The 20,778-nt window shown below is 45.6% G+C and overlaps 1 protein-coding gene across 2 annotated transcripts in view; it reads left to right on the top strand.

The window, feature by feature from the left end:
* Positions 1-17,325, top strand: part of LOC141092168 (cytochrome P450 3A29-like) — a 107,833-nt gene extending 90,508 nt beyond the window's left edge. Inside the window, exons 12-13 of one of the 2 annotated variants that reach the window (XM_073578140.1) lie at positions 7,007-7,169; positions 15,053-17,325. In XM_073578140.1, the coding sequence (XP_073434241.1) occupies positions 7,007-7,169; positions 15,053-15,148 (259 nt within the window). In that variant the 3' untranslated portion in view covers positions 15,149-17,325. Of the gene's footprint in view, positions 1-7,006; positions 7,170-15,052 lie in introns of those variants that run through there. The other variant, XM_073578149.1, reaches the window with a different exon arrangement.
* Positions 17,326-20,778: the final 3,453 nt, after the last annotated feature.

Here is a 20,778-nt window from a genome sequence, read left to right as displayed (position 1 = left end):
GTTGCGCCCCATCGGCATTGTTTCTTCAGGGCCTGTTGCGCCCCATCAGCACCGTTTCCTCAGGGCCTGTTGTGCCCCACCGGCATTGTTTCTTCAGGGCCTGTTGCGCCCCCCGGTACAGTTTCTTCAGGTTCCGACGAGCCCAAACCTTCCCGGAAGATCGAGGCGTCAAGGCAGTCGCATCAACGACCTCTAAGCGGCCGCATCTGCAATCCCGAGCGACACATGGAAGGATAAGTGGACTTTAGAAAATAAGTGTTATAGTTTGGCCATAGTCTGGCCTCCGTCACCCAGACTAGCCGGGTTACTCGCAGTTACACAAACATTACTGTTTAGTTCATTGAGTCCCTGCGAGGACAGATTGCTTGTTCCCCCGTTTTGTCTGTTCAGTATAGCCATAGTGGCTTCAATTTATAAAAGTTTATTATACAAGTCATACCCTGTCTCGTGTCTCGTCACTGCATCCTGAGAACCTGCTAGAACCCTACACATTTATGTTCAGTACTCCCACAAGGTCCTAAATGGAGAAGGGCTCTGGACCGGCAAGTAAAATTTTTTTGTGAGATTTGGGATGGATCCCCAAGGCCCGGGAGGCATCCATTACCCCCCTCTTAATTTTTCAATTGGGAAAAATAGTGTTTTTTGTTTTTTTTCCAGATGCCCCAATGTATTGCAGGAGGTGTAAAAATTTCGGGCATACCCAGGATAGTTGCAAGGAGATGCCAGCTTGTAGGAATTGCAATTGATCTGGCCATATGGCAAAAGACTGCAAAAATCCTGTTATGTGTAATGCTTGTGGTGAGGAGGGCCATAAGTATCGGGACTGTAAGGCCAGGATCAGTCCTAGGTCTTACGCTAAGGTCTCAGGTGGGGCGCTGCGCCCCCTGCTGCTGTTGTTGACATTCCACAGGTTACAGACCCAGATCTTATTGAGGAACCTGAAATCATGGATGCACATGAGGAGGCCCTGCCCCAAACGGAGTCTCCCAGCCCAGAGGTGGCAGTTTTGGAACTTGCTGATGTTGAAAGTGAGCTCCCTCATCAGTCTGATGTCTGTGGGGGGGGGGAGTTGGCGGGTACTCTTAGCAATTTCCCCAGTGTATCTTGGTTAGCTACTGCGGAGGAGTTGGCCAGTTGTGGAGATCAAGGTGACTTCACTCTTGCGAGGCCCTCTGAGGATGAGGAGCCTGGAACTTCCTGTGAGAAGCCCATAACAGATCGGGCAGATGCCGGTGAAGTTTGTTTAAGTCCGGTGAGTGAACATAGTTACCCTTAGAATGTCTTCACTCCTGACACCAGTGCTTTTTTGGGCATTCCCGCAGACGTAAACAGATTCGGGGGGGTTGCGGCTCCAGATGGAAGACGAAAACGGCTGAAGAAGAAGTGGCCTGTTTGTCGTCATGTAAATAACACAGTCATGTTAAGGCTCCCCAAGCTGGTTCGGGCATTGCGTCCCTGAATGTCAGGCAAATTAGATCCAAATCCATGAGGGCAATCGTTCTAGATAAATAATGTGATAAAGGATGTGCGATCACATCAGAGACAAGAGGAGTTAAATGAAAAATCGGACCTTTTTTTGCTGTCGCTGTTATATCGTTAAGGCTACTTTCAGATTAGCGTTCTCAGGTGCAGCGCAGGGCTGCCGCTAAGCTCCGCCCCCGGCTGCACCTCCTCCGGTCAGCTCCTCCTATGATCGCATGACGCTGCATGCGATCAGCGTACCCTATATTTAGCGTTGGGTATGCTGACCGTGAGCTGGTATAATTTTGCCGGCGCTTGCGTCCTTTTGGCGCTGCGCCGAACACACAAAAACGCACAGTGTTGCATTTTTGTGCGCTCAGCTCAGCGCCAAAAGGTCGCAAGCGCCGGCAAAATCATACCAGCGTACGGTCAGCGTTCCCAATGCTAAATATAGGGTACACTGATCGCATGCAGCGTCATGCGATCATAGGAGGAGCTGACCGGAGGAGGGGCATCCGGGGCGGAGCTTAGCGGCGGCCCTGCGCTGCGCCTGAGAACGCTAGTCTGAAAGTAGCCTAATAATGGTGATCGCAACACCAGGGTTGAGAAAAACTGACCCGAATCATGTTCTTTGGGGTCTCGGCTATCCCCGACAGCCGAGACCCCGGAGAAATTCTGACGCTGGGGGCACTATAACCTTAAACCGTTAAAAAGCTTCTCTGTGGCTTAAGTACCCTTAACTGCCTCCATTAAAAGGCGTATCGGCGGTCTTTAAGGGGTTAAATGTAACTCTCATCATTCTCCCCTGCTTGAGCTGATCGCCGGCAGAGCAGGGGAGAATGATGAGAGCCATGTCCAGCACCCGTAACTGGGGAACAGCGCTTACTGCAATGCTTCTCACCTGGCACCCATCCGTGTGGTACAGATGCGGCACACGCATGCCACAGTGTGCCGCAAGTATTACACACACACAGACACTGACATCTCCCGTACCGGAAATACTAGGACGTGTAAAGGAGGTGTTATAGCTGGTTTTTATGTCACACGCTAAAAGATGCTTTTTATTGCAAAAATTAGTTTTTGCATCACCACATTCTGAGAGCTACAGTCATATGTTAAAGTTTGGGCACCCCTATTAATGTTAACCTTTTTTCTTTATAACAATTTTGGTTTTTGCAACAGCTATTTCAGTTTCATATATCTAATAACTGATGGACTCAGCTATATTTCTGGATTCAAATGAGGTTTATTGTACTAACAGAAAATGTGCAATCTGCATTTAAACAAAATTTGACCGGTGCAAAAGTATGGGCACCTCAACATAAAAGTGACATTAATATTTCGTAGATCCTCCTTTTGCAAAAATAACAGCCTCTAGTCGCTTCCTGTAGCTATTAATGAGTTCCTGGATCCTGGATGAAGGTATTTGTGACCATTCCTGTTTACAAAACAATTCCAGTTCAGTTAAGTTTGATGGTCGCCGAGCATGGACAGCCCGCTTCAAATCATCCCACAGATGTTCAATGATATTCAGGTCTGGGGACTGGGATGGCCATTCCAGAACATTGTAATTGTTCCTCTGCATGAATGCCTGAGTAGATTTGGAGCAGTGTTTTGGATCATTGTCTTGCTGAAATATCCATCCCCTGTGTAACTTCAACTTCGTCACTGATTCTTGCACATTATTGTCAAGAATCTGCTGATACTGAGTTGAATCCATGCGACCCTCAACTTTAACAAGATTCCCGGTGCCGGCATTGGCCACACAGCCCCAAAGCATGATGGAACCTCCACCAAATTTTACTGTGGGTAGCAAGTGTTTTTCTTGGAATGCTGTGTTTTTTAGCCTCCATGCATAACGCCTTTTTGTATGACCAAACAACTCAATCTTCTTCCAAAATGTAACTGGCTTGTCCAAATGTGCTTTTGCATACCTCAGGCGACTCTGTTTGTGGCATGATTGCAGAAACGGCTTCTTTCGCATCACTCTCCCATACAGCTTCTCCTTGTGCAAAGTGTGCTGTATGTTGACCGATGCACAGTGACACCATCTGCAGCAAGATGATGCTGCAGGTCTTTGGAGGTGGTCTGTGGATTGTGCTTGACTGTTCTCACCATTCTTCTTCTCTGCCTTTCTGATATTTTTCTTGGCTTGCCACTTCTGGGCTTAACAAGAACTGTACCTGTGTTCTTCTATTTCCTTACTATGTTCTTCACAGTGGAAACAGACAGGTTAAATCTCTGAGACAACTTTTTGTATCCTTCCCCTGAAAAGCTATGTTGAATAATCTTTGTTTTCAGATCATTTGAGAGTTGTTTTGAGGAGCCCATGATGTCACTCTTCATAGGAGAATCAAATAGGAGAACTACTTGCAAGTGGCCACCTTAAATACCTTTTCTCATGATTTGATACACCTGGCTATGAAGTTCAAAACTCAATGAGGTTACAAAACCAATTTAGTGCTTCAGGAAGTCAGTAAAAAGTAGGTAGGAGTGTTCAAATCAAGAAAATGATAAGGGTGCCCATACTTTTGCACTGGTCAAATTTTGTTTAAATGCAGATTGCACATTTTCTGTTAGTACAATAAACCTCATTTGAATCCAGAAATATAACTGAGTCCATCAGTTATTAGATATATGAAACTGAAATAGCTGTTGCAAAAACCAAAATTGTTATAAAGAAAAAAGGTTAAGGCTGTGTTCACACACAGCATTTTTTTAGCGGTTTTTACCGCGGTTTTCACTATAAAACCGCTAAAAATAAGCTGCACAGTCATTTCTATGCATTTTGCACTTTTTGTGCACATTGATGCGTTTTTTACCACGAAAAAAACGCATCGCGGTAAAAAACGCAGAATGCTCATTAATTTTGCGGATTTTTCCACGGTTTTGGCTTCTCCCATGCGTTTAGAAACCGCTGCGGTAAAAAACGCATCAAAAACGCATCAAAACCGCGCAAAAACCGCCGCGGAAAAATAGGTGCGGTTTCTGGGAAGGGATTCAGGTTTTTGTGCAGAAATTTTCTGCAACGTGTGCACTTAGCCTAACATTAATAGGGGTGCCCAAACTTTAACATATAACTGTATAATTTTTCCATATCTTGGCCCTCAGAGTCATGTGAGGTCTTGTTTTTTGCGGGAAGAGCTGACGTTTTTACTGGTACCATTTTTGGGCACATGACATTTTTTATCTCTTTCTATTCTGATTTTTGGGAGACAGAATGAGCAAAAACCAGCAATTCATGAAATTCTTTTTGGGGGGGGGGTGTTTACACCGTTCCGCGTGTGGTAAAATTGATAAGGCAGTTTTATTCTGCGTGTCAGTACGATTGTAGTGATACCTCATTTATCTCATTTTTTTATGGTTTGGCGCTTTTATAAAATAAAAAATAATTATTTTTGCATCGCTTTATTCTGACAGCTATACCTTTTTTATTTTTCCACTGATGATGCTGTATGGCGGGACAAGATGACGTTTTCAGTGGTACCATGTTTATATCCATCTTTTTGATTGCATGTTATTCCACTTTTTGTTTGGCGGTTTGATGAAAAAGCATTGTTTTTTGCCTTGTTTTTTTATGGTGTTTACTAAAGGGGTTAACTATTGGGACAGTTTTATAGGACGGGTCGTTATGGATGTGGGGATACCAAATATGTGTACTTTTATTGTTTAGATTTTTTTATTCAAATATTTATTTATTGATAGAATAAATATTGATTTTTTAAACTATTATTTTTTATTTTTGTTAAAAATATTTTTACAATTATTTAAAACTTTTTTATTTCATTCTAATTTTCCCACTTTGTCCCACTATGGGACACTCATTTTATGCAGGCTAATCACTTCTATAACATGTAGATGAAGCAGCATCTGCATGCTACAGAATCTGTCAGCGCTGCAGCCCAAACCCAAAATTCATTAACTCAGTAAATTAGAATAATTATCAAAAAACACCGGCAAAGGTTTCCTAAGCATTTAAAAGGTCCCTTAAGCCCCCATTACACACGGCGAGATCGCTAGTGATTTCGCTGAAGCAACAACGATTTTGTGACGCAACAGCGACATCGCTAGCGTTCTCGCTAAGTGTGACACGCGGAAACGACCGGCTCCCTGCTGCGATGTCGCTGATCGTGCGCGAATGTTCAGGATCATTTTTTGATCGCTGGCGTCACGCTGACCAGCATGCATCGCTATGTTTAACGCCCCTTATCAACGACGAGCGACCTCGTTGGCGACTCCGAACTCATATAGATAGCGCTGAAGGACGCCTATTCAAAGTCTGAATCGCTATTATAGACAGTGTGTGACACGGTACCAACGATCGCCGTGGTCGTTAGTGACATCGCTGATGCGTCGTTATGAAGATCGGCCTGTATGACTGCTTACTAGCGATGCACAAACGATCTTAGCCAGATTGTATCGTTGTCGGAATCGTTGGTGCGTCGCTACGTGTAACAGTACCCTTAGTCTGTTTCAGTAGGTTCCAAAATCATGGGAAAGACTGCTGACTTGACAGATGTCCAGAAGGCAGTCATTGACACACTGCACAAGGAGGGTAAGCAAAGTTCATAGCTAAAGAAGCTGGCTGTTCACAGAGAGCTGTATCCAAGCATATTAATGGAAAGTTGAGTGGAATGAAAAAGTGTGGTAAAAAAAGGTGCACAAGCATCCGGGATAACCGCAGCCTTGAAAGGATTGTCAAGAAAAGGCCATTCAAAAATTTGGGTGAGATTCAAAAGGAGTGGACTGCTGGTGGAGTCATTGCTTCAAGAGCCACCACACACAGACGTATCCAGGACATGGACTACAAGTGTTGCATTCCTTGTGTCAAGCCACTCATGACCAATAGACAACACCATAAACGTCTTACCTGGGCCAAGGAGAAAAAGAGCTGGATTGCTGCCCAGTGACCCAAGGTGGTGTTTTCAGATGAAAGTAATTTTGCATTTAATTTGGAAATCATGGTCCCAGAGTCTGGAGGAAGAGTGGAGAGGCCACAATCCAAGTTGCTTGAGGTCTAATGTGAAGTTTCCACAATCAGTGATGGTTTCGGGAGCCATGTCATCTCTTGGTGTACGTCCATTGTGTTTTATCAAGATCAAAGTCATCATAGCTGTCTAACAGAAAATTCATAACACCTCAGCAGTGCCACAGAAGCCCCAACTAAGTATTGAGTGCATTACATACATTTCAGTAGACCAACATTTCAAATTTTAAAATCATTTTTCAAGCTGGCGTTATAAAGTATTCTAATTTACTGAGATAATGACTTTTGTTTTTTCATTGGCTGTAAGCCATAATCATCAACATTAACAGAAATAAACACTTGACATAGATCACTCTGTTTGTAATAACTCTATATCATATAGGAGTTTCACTTTTTGTATTGAAGAACTGAAGTGAATTAACATTTTGATGATATTCTAATTTATTGAGAAGCACTTCTACATAGCAAGGCTGAAACCCTGCTATGTTTAGCGATCAGATAGGTGATCAGACTATTGCAGCTTCAAGTCTCCTATCTCTTTGTCTTTTTCATGCACAGATTTAGTAAAGAGAACAGGGAGACACGAGACCCTTACACCTTCCTACCTTTTGGAGCCGGACCACGGAATTGCATGGGGATGAGATTTTCCATGATAAGTATGAAATCAGTCATCTCCCTGCTACTGCAGAACTTCTCTTTCCAAATGTGCAAAGACACTCCAGTAAGTATACAGTATATATTTAATAATGATTCTTACTTAAAGGGATCCTGTCAGCAGGATTGTGCTCAGCAACCTACAGACAGTGTCAGGTCAGCGCCATTATACTAATTAAAATGATACCTTGGTTAATGAAATCTGTCTTGTGGCTGTTGTTTAATCTTTATTTTCAGTTTTGAGTTAGTGATATGCTTGTGCTCCAGGGCGGTCTGTGGGGGGCTATATGTGGTGCTCTGATTAGCTATTCATAGTGAAGACTGCTGACAGTATCATATATATATATATATATATATATATATACACTCACTGGCCACTTTATTAGGTACACCATGCTAGTAAGGGGTTGGACCCCCTTTTGCCTTCAGAACTGCCTCAATTCTTCGTGGCAGAGATTCAACAAGGTGCTGGAAGCATTCCTCAGAGATTTTGGACCATATTGACATGATGGCATCACACAGTTGGCGCAGATTTGTCGGCTGCACATCCCTGATGCGAATCTCCCGTTCCACCACATCCCAAAGATGCTCTATTGGATTGAGATCTGGTGACTGAGGAGGCCATTTGAGTACAGTAAACTCATTGTCATGTTCAAGAAACCAATCTGAGATGAATCGAGCTTTATGACATGGCGCATTATCCTGCTGAAAGTAGCCATCAGATGTTGGGTACATTGTGGTCATAAAGGGATGGACATGGTCAGCAACAATACTCAGGTAGGCTGTGGCGTTGCAACGATGCTCAATTGGTACCAAGGGGCCCAAAGAGTGCCCAGAAAAAATTCCCCACACCATGACACCACCACCACCAGCCTGAACCGTTGATACAAGGCAGGATGGATCCATGCTTTCATGTTGTTTACGCCAAATTCTGACCCTACCATCCGAATGTCGCAGCAGAAATCGAGACTCATCAGACCAGGCAACGTTTTTCCAATCTTCTACTGTCCAATTTCGATGAGCTTGTGCAAATTGTAGCCTCAGTTTCCTGTTCTTAGCTGAGAGGAGTGGTACCCAGTGTGGTCTTCTGCTGCTGTAGCCCATCTGCCTCAAAGTTCGACGCACTGTGCGTTCAGAGATGCTCTTCTGCCTACCTTGGTTGTAACGGGTGGCAATTTGAGTCACTGTTGCCTTTCTATCAGCTCGAACCAGTCTGCCCATTCTCCTCTGACCTCTGGCATCAACATGGCATTTCCGGCCACAGAACTGCCGCTCACTGGATTTTTTTTCTTTTTCGGACCATTCTCTGTAAACCCTAGAGATGGTTGTGCGTGAAAATCCCAGTAGATCAGCAGTTTCTGAAATTCTCAGACCAGCCCTTCTGGCACCAACAATCATGCCACGTTCAAAGGCACTCAAATCACCTTTCTTCCCCATACTGATGCTCGGTTTGAACTGCAGGAGATTGTCTTGACCATGTCTACATGCCTAAATGCACTGAGTTGCCGCCATGTGATTGGCTGATTAGAAATTAAGTCTTAACACACAGTTGGACAGGTGTACCTAATAAAGTGGCCAGTGAGTGTATATTGAAAAAAAATTCCCTTCTGAGGCAGGCGGCAGCGCCTGAGCTGCAGCCTGATCACATACTCGTGTATAAGCTGAGATTTTCAGCCCATTTTTTGGGGCTGAAAGTCTCCCTCTCGGCTTATACACAAGTCATATACTGGGGGGGATCAGCGGGGGAGGGGGAGCGGGGGTGTCAGAGATCATACTCACCCTTCTCTGCAGCCCCCTTGCTTGTTCCATGTTCTCGGCGCACCCTGTTCTTCCTGCTTCAGCGGTCACGTGGTACCGCTCATTAAACTCATGAATATGCACATACATGAGTTTAATGAGCGGTACCATGTGACCGCTGAAGCAGGAAGAGCAGCGCTGAGAACATGGAACAAGCAGGGGGCCTGCGCTGCAGAGACAAGCGCCAGGAAGGGGCTGAGTATGAACGGGGGGAGGCATATTCATCTTTCCCTGCGCGTCGCTCTGCTGTCTTGCGTCCTCTGCAGTGACATTCAGGTCAGAGGGCGCGATCGCGCCCTCTGCCTGCACAGTCACTGCAGAGCCCGCAACGCTGATGAGCAGGGGGCAGCGACGGAGGTGAGTATACAGTTCTTTTTTTTGTAGCGAAGGCAGCAGCAGCAGCAACATGATGGGGCCACATACTGTGCAGCAAAACTGGGGCCACTCACTGTGCAGCATAACTGGGGCCACTCACTGTGCAGCATAACTGGGGCCACTCACTGAGCAGCATAACTGGGGCGACTCACTGTGCAGCATAACTGGGGCCACTCACTGTGCAGCATAACTGGGGCTACTCACTGTGCAGCATAACTGGCGCCACTCACTGTGCAGCATTATCTGGGGTCACTCACTGTGCAGCATTATCTGGGGCCACTCACTGTGCAGCATTATCTGGAGCCACACACTGTGCAGCATTATATGGGGCCACTCACTGTGCAGTATTATCTGGGGCCACACACTGTGCAGCATCATCTGGGGCCACTCACTGTGCAGTATTATCTGGGGTCACACACTGTGCAGCATTATCTGGGCCGGGCCTCACACTGTGCAGCATTATCTGGAGCCACTCACTGTGCAGCATAATCTGGGGCCACACACTGTGCAGCATTATCTGGGGCCACTCACTGTGCAGCATTATCTGGGGTCACTCACTGTGCAGCATTATCTGGGGCCAATCACTGTGCAGCATAACTGGGGCCACTCACTGTGCAGCATTATCTGGGGCCACTCACTGTGCAGCATTATCTGTGGCCAATCACTGTGCAGCATAACTGGGGCCACTCACTGTGCAGCATCATCTGGGGCCACTCACTGTGCAGCATTATCTGGGGCCACTCACTGTGCAGCATTATCTGGAGCCACTCACTGTGCAGCATAACTGGGGCCACTCACTGTGCAGTACTATCTAGGGCCACACACAGTGCAGCATTATCTGGGGCCATGCACTGTGCAGCATAACTGGGGCCACTCACTGTGCAGCATCATCTGGGGCCACTCACTGTGCAGCATTATCTGGGGCCACTCACTGTGCAGCATTATCTGGAGCCACTCACTGTGCAGCATTATCTGGGGCCTCTCACTGTGCAGCATAACTGGGGCCACTCACTGTGCAGCATTTTCTGGGGATACTCACTGTGTAGAATTATCTGGGGCCACTCACTGTTCAGCATAACTGGGGCCACTCACTGTGCACCCTAGGCTTATTCGCGAGTCAATAAGTTTTCCCAGTTTTTTGTGACAAAATTAGGGGGGTCGGCTTATACACGGGTCGGCTTATACACGAGTATATATGGTAATAATTTTTTATGGTATACATTAATTCATGAACAAAAATCGGTTTGGAAATGGAGCCGTCCACGTCTGCGCGGTAGCAGCTACTGGTGATCCGATAGCTGCTGCTGCACATCTTGCTAAAGAAAAAAAATTCCCCTCCAAGTTGGCACCACCAGTGCCTGCACATAAGCAGCTATCGGTGATCCAATACCTGCTACTGAGCCGGTGGCACCATCTTACTAGAAAATAAAAGTACTCCTCCAAGATGGCGCTTCTGGTACCTGCGCAGTAGCAGCTATCAGCGATTTGATAGCTGTTACTGTGCAGGTGGCGCCATTTTGGAGGAGGATTTTTTTTCTCTAGCAAGATGGCGCCATTTGCGCAATAGCAGTTATTGAATCTGCGATAGCTGCTACTATGCAGACGTCCTTGGCGCGAATTTACTGTTTTTTTAATGAATTAATGTATACCATAATAAAGAATAATTAACTGCACATTACACGTGTGATCAGGCTGCAGGGCAGCCACCGGCCAACGACTGTCTGAAGAAGGGGAATTTTTTTCAACATAAGTACTGTATAATATTCATTATGTAAACTAGGGGGCAGGTCAATGAAGGATCAGTGACCTGTCAGAAGCCATACTGGTGAATACCTAATCAGAGCACCACATGAAGACCCTTCATAGGCCACCCCGGAGCAGAGCATGTCATTAACTCAGAACTGAAAATATAGATTAAACAATAACCACAAGATGGATTTCATCAAGCAAAGTATGATTTTAACCCCTTTACCCCCAAGGGTAGTTTGCACGTTAATGACCGGAACAATTTTTACAATTCTGGCCTCTGTCCCTTTATGAGGTAATAGCTCTGGAACACTTCCATGGATCCTGGTGATTCTGACACTGTTTTCTCGTGACATATTGTACCTCATGTTAATCTTAAAATTTCATTCATATAACTTGCGTTTATTTGTGAAAAAAATGAAAATTTGGCGAAAATTTTGAAAGTTTTCCAATTTTCCAACTTTGTGTTTTATGCCCTTAAATCACAGAGATATGACACACAAAAAACTTAATAAGTAACATTTCCCACATATTTACTTTACATCAGCACAATTTTGGAACCAAATTTTTTTTTGTTAGGAAGTTATAAGGGTTAAAAGTTGACCAGCGATTTCTCATTTTTACAACACCATTTTTTTTAGGGACCATATCACATTTGAAGTCACTTTGAGGGGTCTATATATGATAGAAAATACCCAAAAGTGACACCATTCTAAAAACTGCACCCCACAAGGTGCTCAAAACCACATTCAAGAAGTTTATTAACCCTTCAGGTGCTTCACAGGAATTTTTTGAATGTTTACAAAAAATGAACATTTAACTTTTTTTCACAAAAAAAATTAATTCAGGTCCAATTTTTTATTTTACCAAGAGTAACAGGAGAAATTGGACCATAAAAGTTATTGTGCAATTTGTCCTGAGTACGTTGATACCTGATATATGGGGGTGAACCACTGTTTAGGTGCATGGCAAATCTCAGAAGGGAAGGAGCGCCGTTTGACTTTTTCAACGCAGAATTGGCTGGAATTGAGATCAGACGCCATGTTGCGTTTGGAGAGCCCCTGATGTGCCAAGAGTGGAAACCCCCCTATTCTAACTCCAACCTTAACCCCAACACATCCCTAACCCTAATCTCAGCCCTAGCCCTAACCCTAGCCCTAATCCTAGCCTTAACCCTAACTTTAGCCCTAACCCTAATGGAAAAATGGAAATAAATACATTTTTTAAATTGTATTACTTTTCCCTAACTAAGGGGTTGATAACGGAGGGTTTGATTTACTATTTATGGTGGGTTTTTATATTTGGCAGCTGTCACACGCTAAAAGACGCTTTTTGTTGAAAAAATAGTTTTTGCATCACCACATTTTGAGAGCTATAATTTTTCCGTATTTTGACCCACAGAGTCATGTGAGGTCTTATTTTTTGCGGGACGAGTTGACGTTTTTATTGGTACCATTTTCGGGCACGTGACTTTTTTTATCGCTTTTTATTCCTATTTTTGGGACGCAGAATTAACAAAAACCAGCATTTCATGAATTTGTTTTGGGGAGGATGTTTACACCGTTCTGCGTGTGGTAAAATTGATAAAGCCGTTTTATTCTTTGGGTCAGTGCGATTACAGCGATACCTCATTTATATCATGTTCTTATGTTTTGGCGCTTTTATGCAATAAAAACAATTTTATATAAACAATAATTATTTTTGCATCGCTTTATTCTGTAAGCTATAACTTTTTTATTTGTTCAAAGATTATGCTGTTTGGTGGCTCGTTTTTTGCGGGACAAGATGATGTTTTCAGCGGTACCATGGTTATTTACATACGTCTTTTTGATCGCGTGTTATGAAACTTTTTGTTCGGCAGTGTGATGATAAAGCATTGTTTTTTGCTTATTTTTTTTTTAAGGGGTTCACTAAAGGGGTTAACTAGTTGGACAGTTTTATAGGGCGGGTCGCGGTGGTACTAAATATGTGTACTTTTATTGTTTTGTTTTTTTTTAGTTACAAAAAAAAATTGTTTATTAGGGAATATTTTTTTTATTTATTTGGGAATTTTTTAGTAATTATTTTTACACATTTTTTTTTGTTTTGTTTTTACTTTATTATATTGTCCCTGTGTGGGACAATATAATAAAGTGTCAGATCGCTGATCTGACACTTTGCAGTGCAGTATCAGATCAGCGATCTGACAGGCACTGCTGCAGGCTTTCTCAGCGCCTGCTTTCATCAGGCACTGATAAAGCCGCCTCCCTGCAGGATCCCGAAGGCCCCCGCAGCCATTATGGATCCAGGGGCTTGCAGGGAGGAGGCCCTTGGAACAGCGCGATCGCATCACGCTGTTCCGAGTGTCTCAGGGAAGCACGCAGGGAGGGGGCACAACCCCCATCTGTGGACGTCGGGCACTCAGACCAACCTTATGGAGTCGGTTTCTAACCGTTTGTGCAGACATATGCACATTTGTGGCCTGCTGGAGGTCATTTTGCAGGGCTCTGGCAGTGCTCCTACTGTTCCTCCTTGCACAAAGGCGGAGGTAATGGTCCGGCTGCTGGGTTGTTGCCCTCCTATGGCCCCCTCCACATTTCCTGGTGTACTGGCCAGTCTCCTGGTAGTGCCTCCAGCCTATGGACACTACGCTGACAGACACAGCAAACCTTCTTGCAACAGCTCGCATTGATATGCCATCTGCTGCACTACCTGAGCCACTTCTGTGGGTTGTAGAGTCCGTCTCATGCTACCACGAGTGTGAAAGCACAACCAACATTCAAAAGTGACCAAAACATCAGCCAGAAAGCATTCATTATATTTACATGCCCCTTCCGCCCCAATTCATTGTCATGTCATCTCTCTCTCCCACCCTCTATTTATTATTAACTGCTCTCCCCCACATTTAATACATCATTTACTCTCCCACCATCAAAATTCATCATTATTTGCTCTCCCCACCCTCAATTAATCATTTGCTCTCCCCACTCCCACCTAAATTAAATTGCTGTCCTCGTCCCTCACACTCAATTCATCATTTGCAGTCCCCCGTTCTCCCCTCACTTCATCATTCGCAGTCCCCCATTCCCCCCTCACTTCATCATTTGCAGTCCCCCATCCCCCCTCACTTCATGATTTGCAGTCCTCCATCCCCCTCACTTCATGATTTGCAGTCCCCCACCCACCATCACTTCATCATTTGCAGTCCCCCATACCCCTTCACTTCATCATTTGCAGTCCCCCATCCCCCCCACTTCATGATTTGCAGTCCCCATCCCATCTCACTTCATAATTTGCAGTCCCCCATACACACTTCATGATTTGCAGTCCCCATCCCCCTTACTTATCATTTGCAGTCCACCTCACTTCATCATTTGCAGTCCCCCATCCCCCTCACTTCACCATTTCCAGTCCCTCGTACCACAACCAACACACTTCATCATGTGCAGTCCCCCTCCCCCTATCCTCGCCCATTTAATTCATTTTACAAAAAAAAACAAAAACGTTTTTCATACTTACCTCACAAACGATCCCGTGAAGGCACAGCTCTGCTTCTGGTTCCTTGTACATGTCTGTGTGTACGTGATGACGTCATCGCATACGTGCCATCACCTGACCATAAGTCCAGAAAAGGTGGAGGGAGCTGAAGGTTAGACGGCCGTGCACAGCTCCAAGAATGCTCCCAGGCCCCACTGCCAATGTGTGCACTGCAGTGCACAACACTTAAGCGCACGATGGGGCCCAGTGAGCAAAAGCATAAGAGGAGGGTCCCCTTTGTACTGCTGCTCACCAGGCCCCATACAGCAGTAAGAGAAGTAATGCCCTGATGGAGGCCCTGATGATGCACATGTGACTTTGTAACAAGCTGACTAATCAAAAGAGGAGCTGTGGATACCTCAGGTGATAGATGATTTGCAGAGCTCACATTTGACGGCTGCAGATTACTGGTTCGAGGGCCAGGTCAGAACCCGTGAAACAATTTGCACCATCTCTAAGAATTAATAATTAGAACATGTTTATACAAGTCTTAATCTGTTAAATCTAATTTTACAGATCCCTCTGGAAATTGATACCCGAGGACACCTGAAGACAACAAAACCTGTTCTACTCAACCTTGTGCCTCGACAAGCACCGAAGGCTGAAAACTAGACCCTTAAGACCGCTGTGGATGGGACCAAGATATCTGTAGTAAATGGAGTACAAATGAGTTGAGGATGTAAATTTGCAAAAATCAAAGAAAATTGATGTATAGAGATGTCTGTAACATTGTATGACAAATCTAACTTTCTTCTACATCCTTGTCTTCTTTACTGACCCATATCAGACCCAGTCTTCGGCATCTGGGCCGTATCGTGGCTATGTATGGCACTAAAGAGAATGTGTTTCATTACCACTGTCCAGAAATAGTACCTCATACCTCAAGCAAAACTAGACAGCAATGTTGGTCATTATAAAATACTAGCTGAAGAGCCCGGCGGTGCCCGGGCATAGTAACTAACTGTGGTTAGTTATAGAAAATTATAATTATCCTCCATCCCATAATCCCGTGCCCATATACCCATCATGCATATCCACGATCCCATAGGCCCGTGCCCATATACCCAACATACATATCCTCCATCCCATAGTCGAGTTCCCATATACCCATCCTCCATCCAATAGTCCCATGCCCATATACCCATCATACATATTCTCCATCCCATAGTCCCGTGACCATATACATATCCTCCATCCCATAGTCCCGTACCCATATACCCATCATACATCCTCTATCCCATAGTCCCGTGCCCATATACCCAACACACATCCACGATCCCATAGGCCCGTGCCCATGTACCCATCATACATATCCTCCATCCCATAGTCGAGTGCCCATATACCCATCCTCCATCCAATAGTCCCATGCCCATATACCCATCATACATATTCTCCATCCCATAGTCCCATGCCCATATACCCATCATACATATCCTCCATCCCATAGTCGAGTGCCCATATACCCATCCTCCATCCCATAGTCGAGTGCCCATATACCCATCACACATCCTCCATCCCATAGTCCCGTGCCCATATACCCATCATACATAGCCTCCATCCCATAGTCCCGTGCCCATATACTCATCATACATATCCTCCATCCCATAGTCCCGTGCCCATATACTCGTCATACATATCCTCCATCCCACAGTCCCGTGCCCATATACCCATCATACATATCCTCCATCCCATAGTCCCGTGCCCATATACCCGTCATACATATCCTCCATACCATAGTCCCGTGCCCATATACCCATCATGCATATCCTCCATACCATAGTCCCGTGCCCATATACCCGTCATACATATCCTCCATCCCATAGTCCCGTGCCCATATACCCGTCATACATATCCTCCATCCCATAGTCCCGTGCCCATATACCCATCATACATAGCCTCCATCCCATAGTCCCGTGCCCATATACCCGTCATACATATCCTCCATCCCATAGTCCCGTGCCCATATACACGTCATACATATCCTCCATCCCATAGTCCAGTGCCCATATACCCGTCATACACATCCGCCATACCATAGTCCCGAGCCCATATACCCGTCATACATATCCTCCATCCCATAGTCAACCATTATGACATCATAATGAGCGGCGGCAGGGCTTGCAACCTATGATGACATCAGCGTCGCCATGGCAACCATTGTGACATCATAATGAGGGGCGGGGCTTGATATGCACACACTGCTTCCCCAGTATGCAAATAGGGGCACTATGACATCATAATGAGGGGCGGGGCTTGACGCGCACACACTTTTTCCCCAGTATGTAGACGGGGGCAAAATTGATTGGTGAATTGGAACGCGCGGGGTTAAAATTTCGCCTCACAACATAGCTTAGGACGCTCTCAGGGTCCAGTCGTGTGACTGTGCCAAATTTTGTGGCTGTAGCTGCGACGGTGCGGATGCCTATCCCGGACATACACACATACACACACACATACATACATACACACATACATACACACTTTGAGCTTTATATATTAGATAAACTGATTCCGGCATGACTTAATTGATCATAATATATTTGATTGACTGTAGTGTTATTTGTGTTTTCAATATGGAGTAATAAAAACGAATTGAACATAAAATAAAAACTGATGTAACAGTCACGTACAATCAATTTTACCCACAATTTGAGGATATACAGTAAATCGGTACTATACATTTTCAATATCCATAATAAAAATTGGGCAGAGGCAGGAAACACATTATCTACCATAAAATGCAATATTAAAAAAACATAAAAAAACTAATAAAGACAAAGTCAAGGTGCTGAATGTGTAAAACTTTTGTTTCTCAGTGACAGATGACTGAAATCCTGCAATCTAAATTATGATGGCGATGAACTGTGAGTTTTGAGAGATATATTTATATACCACACACTCATAGGAAGCTGCAGAATTTAGCATATTGACCCAGTGTGAAATCCCCGTGGGGTCTTCTATCCATCCATCTCATGGCGATAGCCTTGCAAGCCAAAAACAATTTTTCTTCTAGAGACTAGAGATGAGCGACTTTTCCTTTTTTCGGGTCGAGTCGGGTTTCATGAAACCCGACTTTCTAAAAAGTCGAGTCGAACGAAATCGGCCGACTATAGGGAAAAGGGAAACCCAATGCAAGTCAATGGGGAAGCAAAGTCGGCAGGGAGTGGAGGACAGTAAACACCCCCACAGTGCCCGTTTCAATGCCAACGACATCAATTCTCATTACTTAAGCTTGGCAACCTTAATTTACTTCATAATAATAGTTATGCATTGAAAACTGGGGGTTAGTTGGCTAAAGTTGTGGGGGGTAGGGCTGGCGCCAGGTTTTCGTGTGCCCTGGGCCAAAGAGTGTCAGTGCGCCCTTTTAACACATACCACAATTCATAATGCTCTGATATGGCACAGAAATATAGGTATAGTACAATGAAAAATACTTCACTTCTTTCATGACATGACTAGTGTTGAGCGATACCATCCGATATCGTGAAATATCGGATCGGATTGGATCGGACCGATACCAAAAAAGTATCGGGTATCGCCGATTCCGATACCGGAAGCCCCATTCAAGTCAATGGGACAGAAATATCGGAATTAAAAACAACCCTTTCTTTCCTTGTAATTTAATTCTACATGAAGAAAAACAACTAAGAGTAATGTAGAATGTATTGGGGGAGGTGGAGGAGACAGTAAAGGCATAGAGGTTTAGCCCAATCAAATGGAATAGCAGGAATACATTTTTTTTTAAAGACATTCGGAGTTACAAAGATATTAACTATGTTAACCTTTTTTATATTTTGTCAGATATGTATGTTTCAGTACTTCCATGCTCTTCACCTTCTTTTTTACTTCTCCCACACTTTCTCCATCATACTCAGCAGCAGCAGCATCTTTTTCATCAACTTCTTCTTCACCTTATTCATCTTCTTCTTCTTCACCTTCTTCCTATTATTCTTTTCTTTTACATTCTTCATATTCTTCTTATTCAACTATTATTCTTCTTCATATTCTACTTCTTCATCTTCTTCCTATTCTTCTTCTTCATCATATTGTTATTTGTGACAGGCATTCCTGTAGTTGTTATCTATAAAAGTTTGAAGATTACACCTTCCGTTCTGCCTGTCACAAAAGATGTACAACAGGATTTATCCGCGTTCAGTTTGGCCTGCAGCAGCAGGCATTTTCCAGGGGCACCACGAGGAGGAAAGGACTCACCACCATACACTGCTTAGTCTTCTTCTGCTTATAATTTAGATAATATCTTTTGCTCTGATTTTTAGTCTTATGCTTAATGTTCTTCTGCTTTTGGTTCTTCTGATTTTTGTTCTTCTGCTTCTTGGTCTTCTGTCTCTTGTTGTTCTGCATCTTGGTGGTTGTCTTCATGTTCTTTGTCCTCTTGGTCATCTTCTTCAGGGTCATCTTTTTGGTCTTCGGTGTGGTCTTCAGGGTCGTCGTCTTTATTGTCATCGTCAGGGAGATCCAGAGTGAGAACCAAAAAACATTTCCACAAGCTTGAACTTGGAAAAGTTGCAGAAGGTACAAGAAGGCTGAGGAACTGCCGAGAACCAGCTGACGGTGCTGGAAACCGGAGGGGCAGCAGAAGGAACAAGAGCCAATGGCACAACCGTGGACCAGCTGACGGTGCTGGAACCCGGTTACTAAGCAGGAGGTACCTGTGCTAGAAAGCACTACCAAGGACCAGCAGATGTTGCGGGAACTCAGATACCGAGAAGGAGGCACCTCAGCCAAAGGCACTGCCGAGAACCAGCTGACGGTGCTGGAACCCGGATGGGTAGCAGAAGGAACAAGAGCAAATGGAACTAGTGAGGACCAGCTGATGGTGCTGGAACCCGGATGGGCAGCAGAAGGAACAAAAGCCAATGGTACTACCGAGGACCAGCTAGACGGTGCTGGAACCCGGTTACTAAGCAGGAGGTACCTGTGCTAGAAAGCACTACCAAGGACCAGTAGACGTTGCTGGAACTCGAATACCGAGGAGGCACCTCAGCCAAAGGCACTACCAAGAACCAGCTGACGGTGCTGTAACCCGGAGGGGCAGCAGAAGGAACAAGAGCCAATGGCACTACTGAGGACCAGCTGACGGTGCTGGAACCCGGTTACTAAGCAGGAGGTACCTCTGCTAGAAAGCACTACCAAGGACCAGCAGACGTTGCTCGAACTCGGATACCGAGAAGGAGGTGTCACGTCGCAGCCAGACTCAGGGCCTGCTGTTCCGGCGTCGGCCACTAGGAGGCGCCGGACGTCACTGCCAGACTCAGGGCCTGCAGTTCCGGTCTCGGCCACTCGGGGCGCCGGACCGTCACGTCGCCGTCGGACTCGGGGCCTGCTGTTCCAGCGTCTGCCACTAGGAGGCGCCGGACGTCACTGCCAGACTCAGGGCCTGCAGTTCCGGTCTCGGCCACTCGGGGGCGCCGGACCGTCACATCGCCGTCGGACTCGGGGACGGCTATTCCTGCCTCAGCCACTGGGAGGCGCCGTGGTTCGCTCCAGGGTGAGGGTGGTGGCAGAGAGGGGGCTCCTGCACAGGCATCTGGTGGGCGCAGGCTCCGCCCCTCTGTCAGTCATGTAGGGCTTACTGCATGTCCATCTGGCCTGGTCCGGGGGCGGTCCTGGTTACATCATCGGGCCGGGAACCTGTGAGGGAGGACCTGATCCCTCAAATACCTGGGGACTGGTCTTGCAAGCCGCCGGATATATTCTTGGTTCCCCTGCGTGTTACTGTGTGAATTTCTATAGTGTATACTCTGACCTCAGCCTGGATTCTTGACCATTCTATTGCCTGCCGTTTTTGTACCTCCGCCTCTCTTCCGACTTTTTGATGCTGACCTTTGCTTGGATTCCTGACTCTCCTTCTGCCTGCTGATTCTGTACCTCGCTGCCCTCCTGGTTTTACTGACCCTGGCCTGGACTTTTGACTCTCCCTCTGTCTGCTGATTTTGTGCCTCTGCGGCGCCCTGGTCTCAGACTCCTGCATCCTGACCTTGATTACGGGTTTTAGTTTTGACCCCTTGGTGGCCGTCCTGCTCTGGTCCACTGCTAATCTAGACAGCTACCTCCTGGGCCTTGCTACAATTCCAGATCCCTGTATAGGGGTTAAGGGTCTCGGGGTTACTCGGGGTGCTGTCCCCACTGCAGCCCAGATTCGCAGACGGCCGTCACAGGAGGCACCTCAGCCAAAGGCACTGCCGAGAACCAGCTGACGGTGAGGGAACCCGGAGGGGTAG

This window comes from Dendrobates tinctorius, unplaced genomic scaffold, assembly GCF_039654945.1.
Source record: "Dendrobates tinctorius isolate UK_male_01 unplaced genomic scaffold, ASM3965494v1 ptg000008l, whole genome shotgun sequence".
NCBI lineage: Eukaryota > Metazoa > Chordata > Amphibia > Anura > Dendrobatidae > Dendrobates > Dendrobates tinctorius.
The sequence above is the reverse complement of the archived record's forward strand: the minus strand, read 5'-3'. Positions and strand labels throughout refer to the sequence as shown.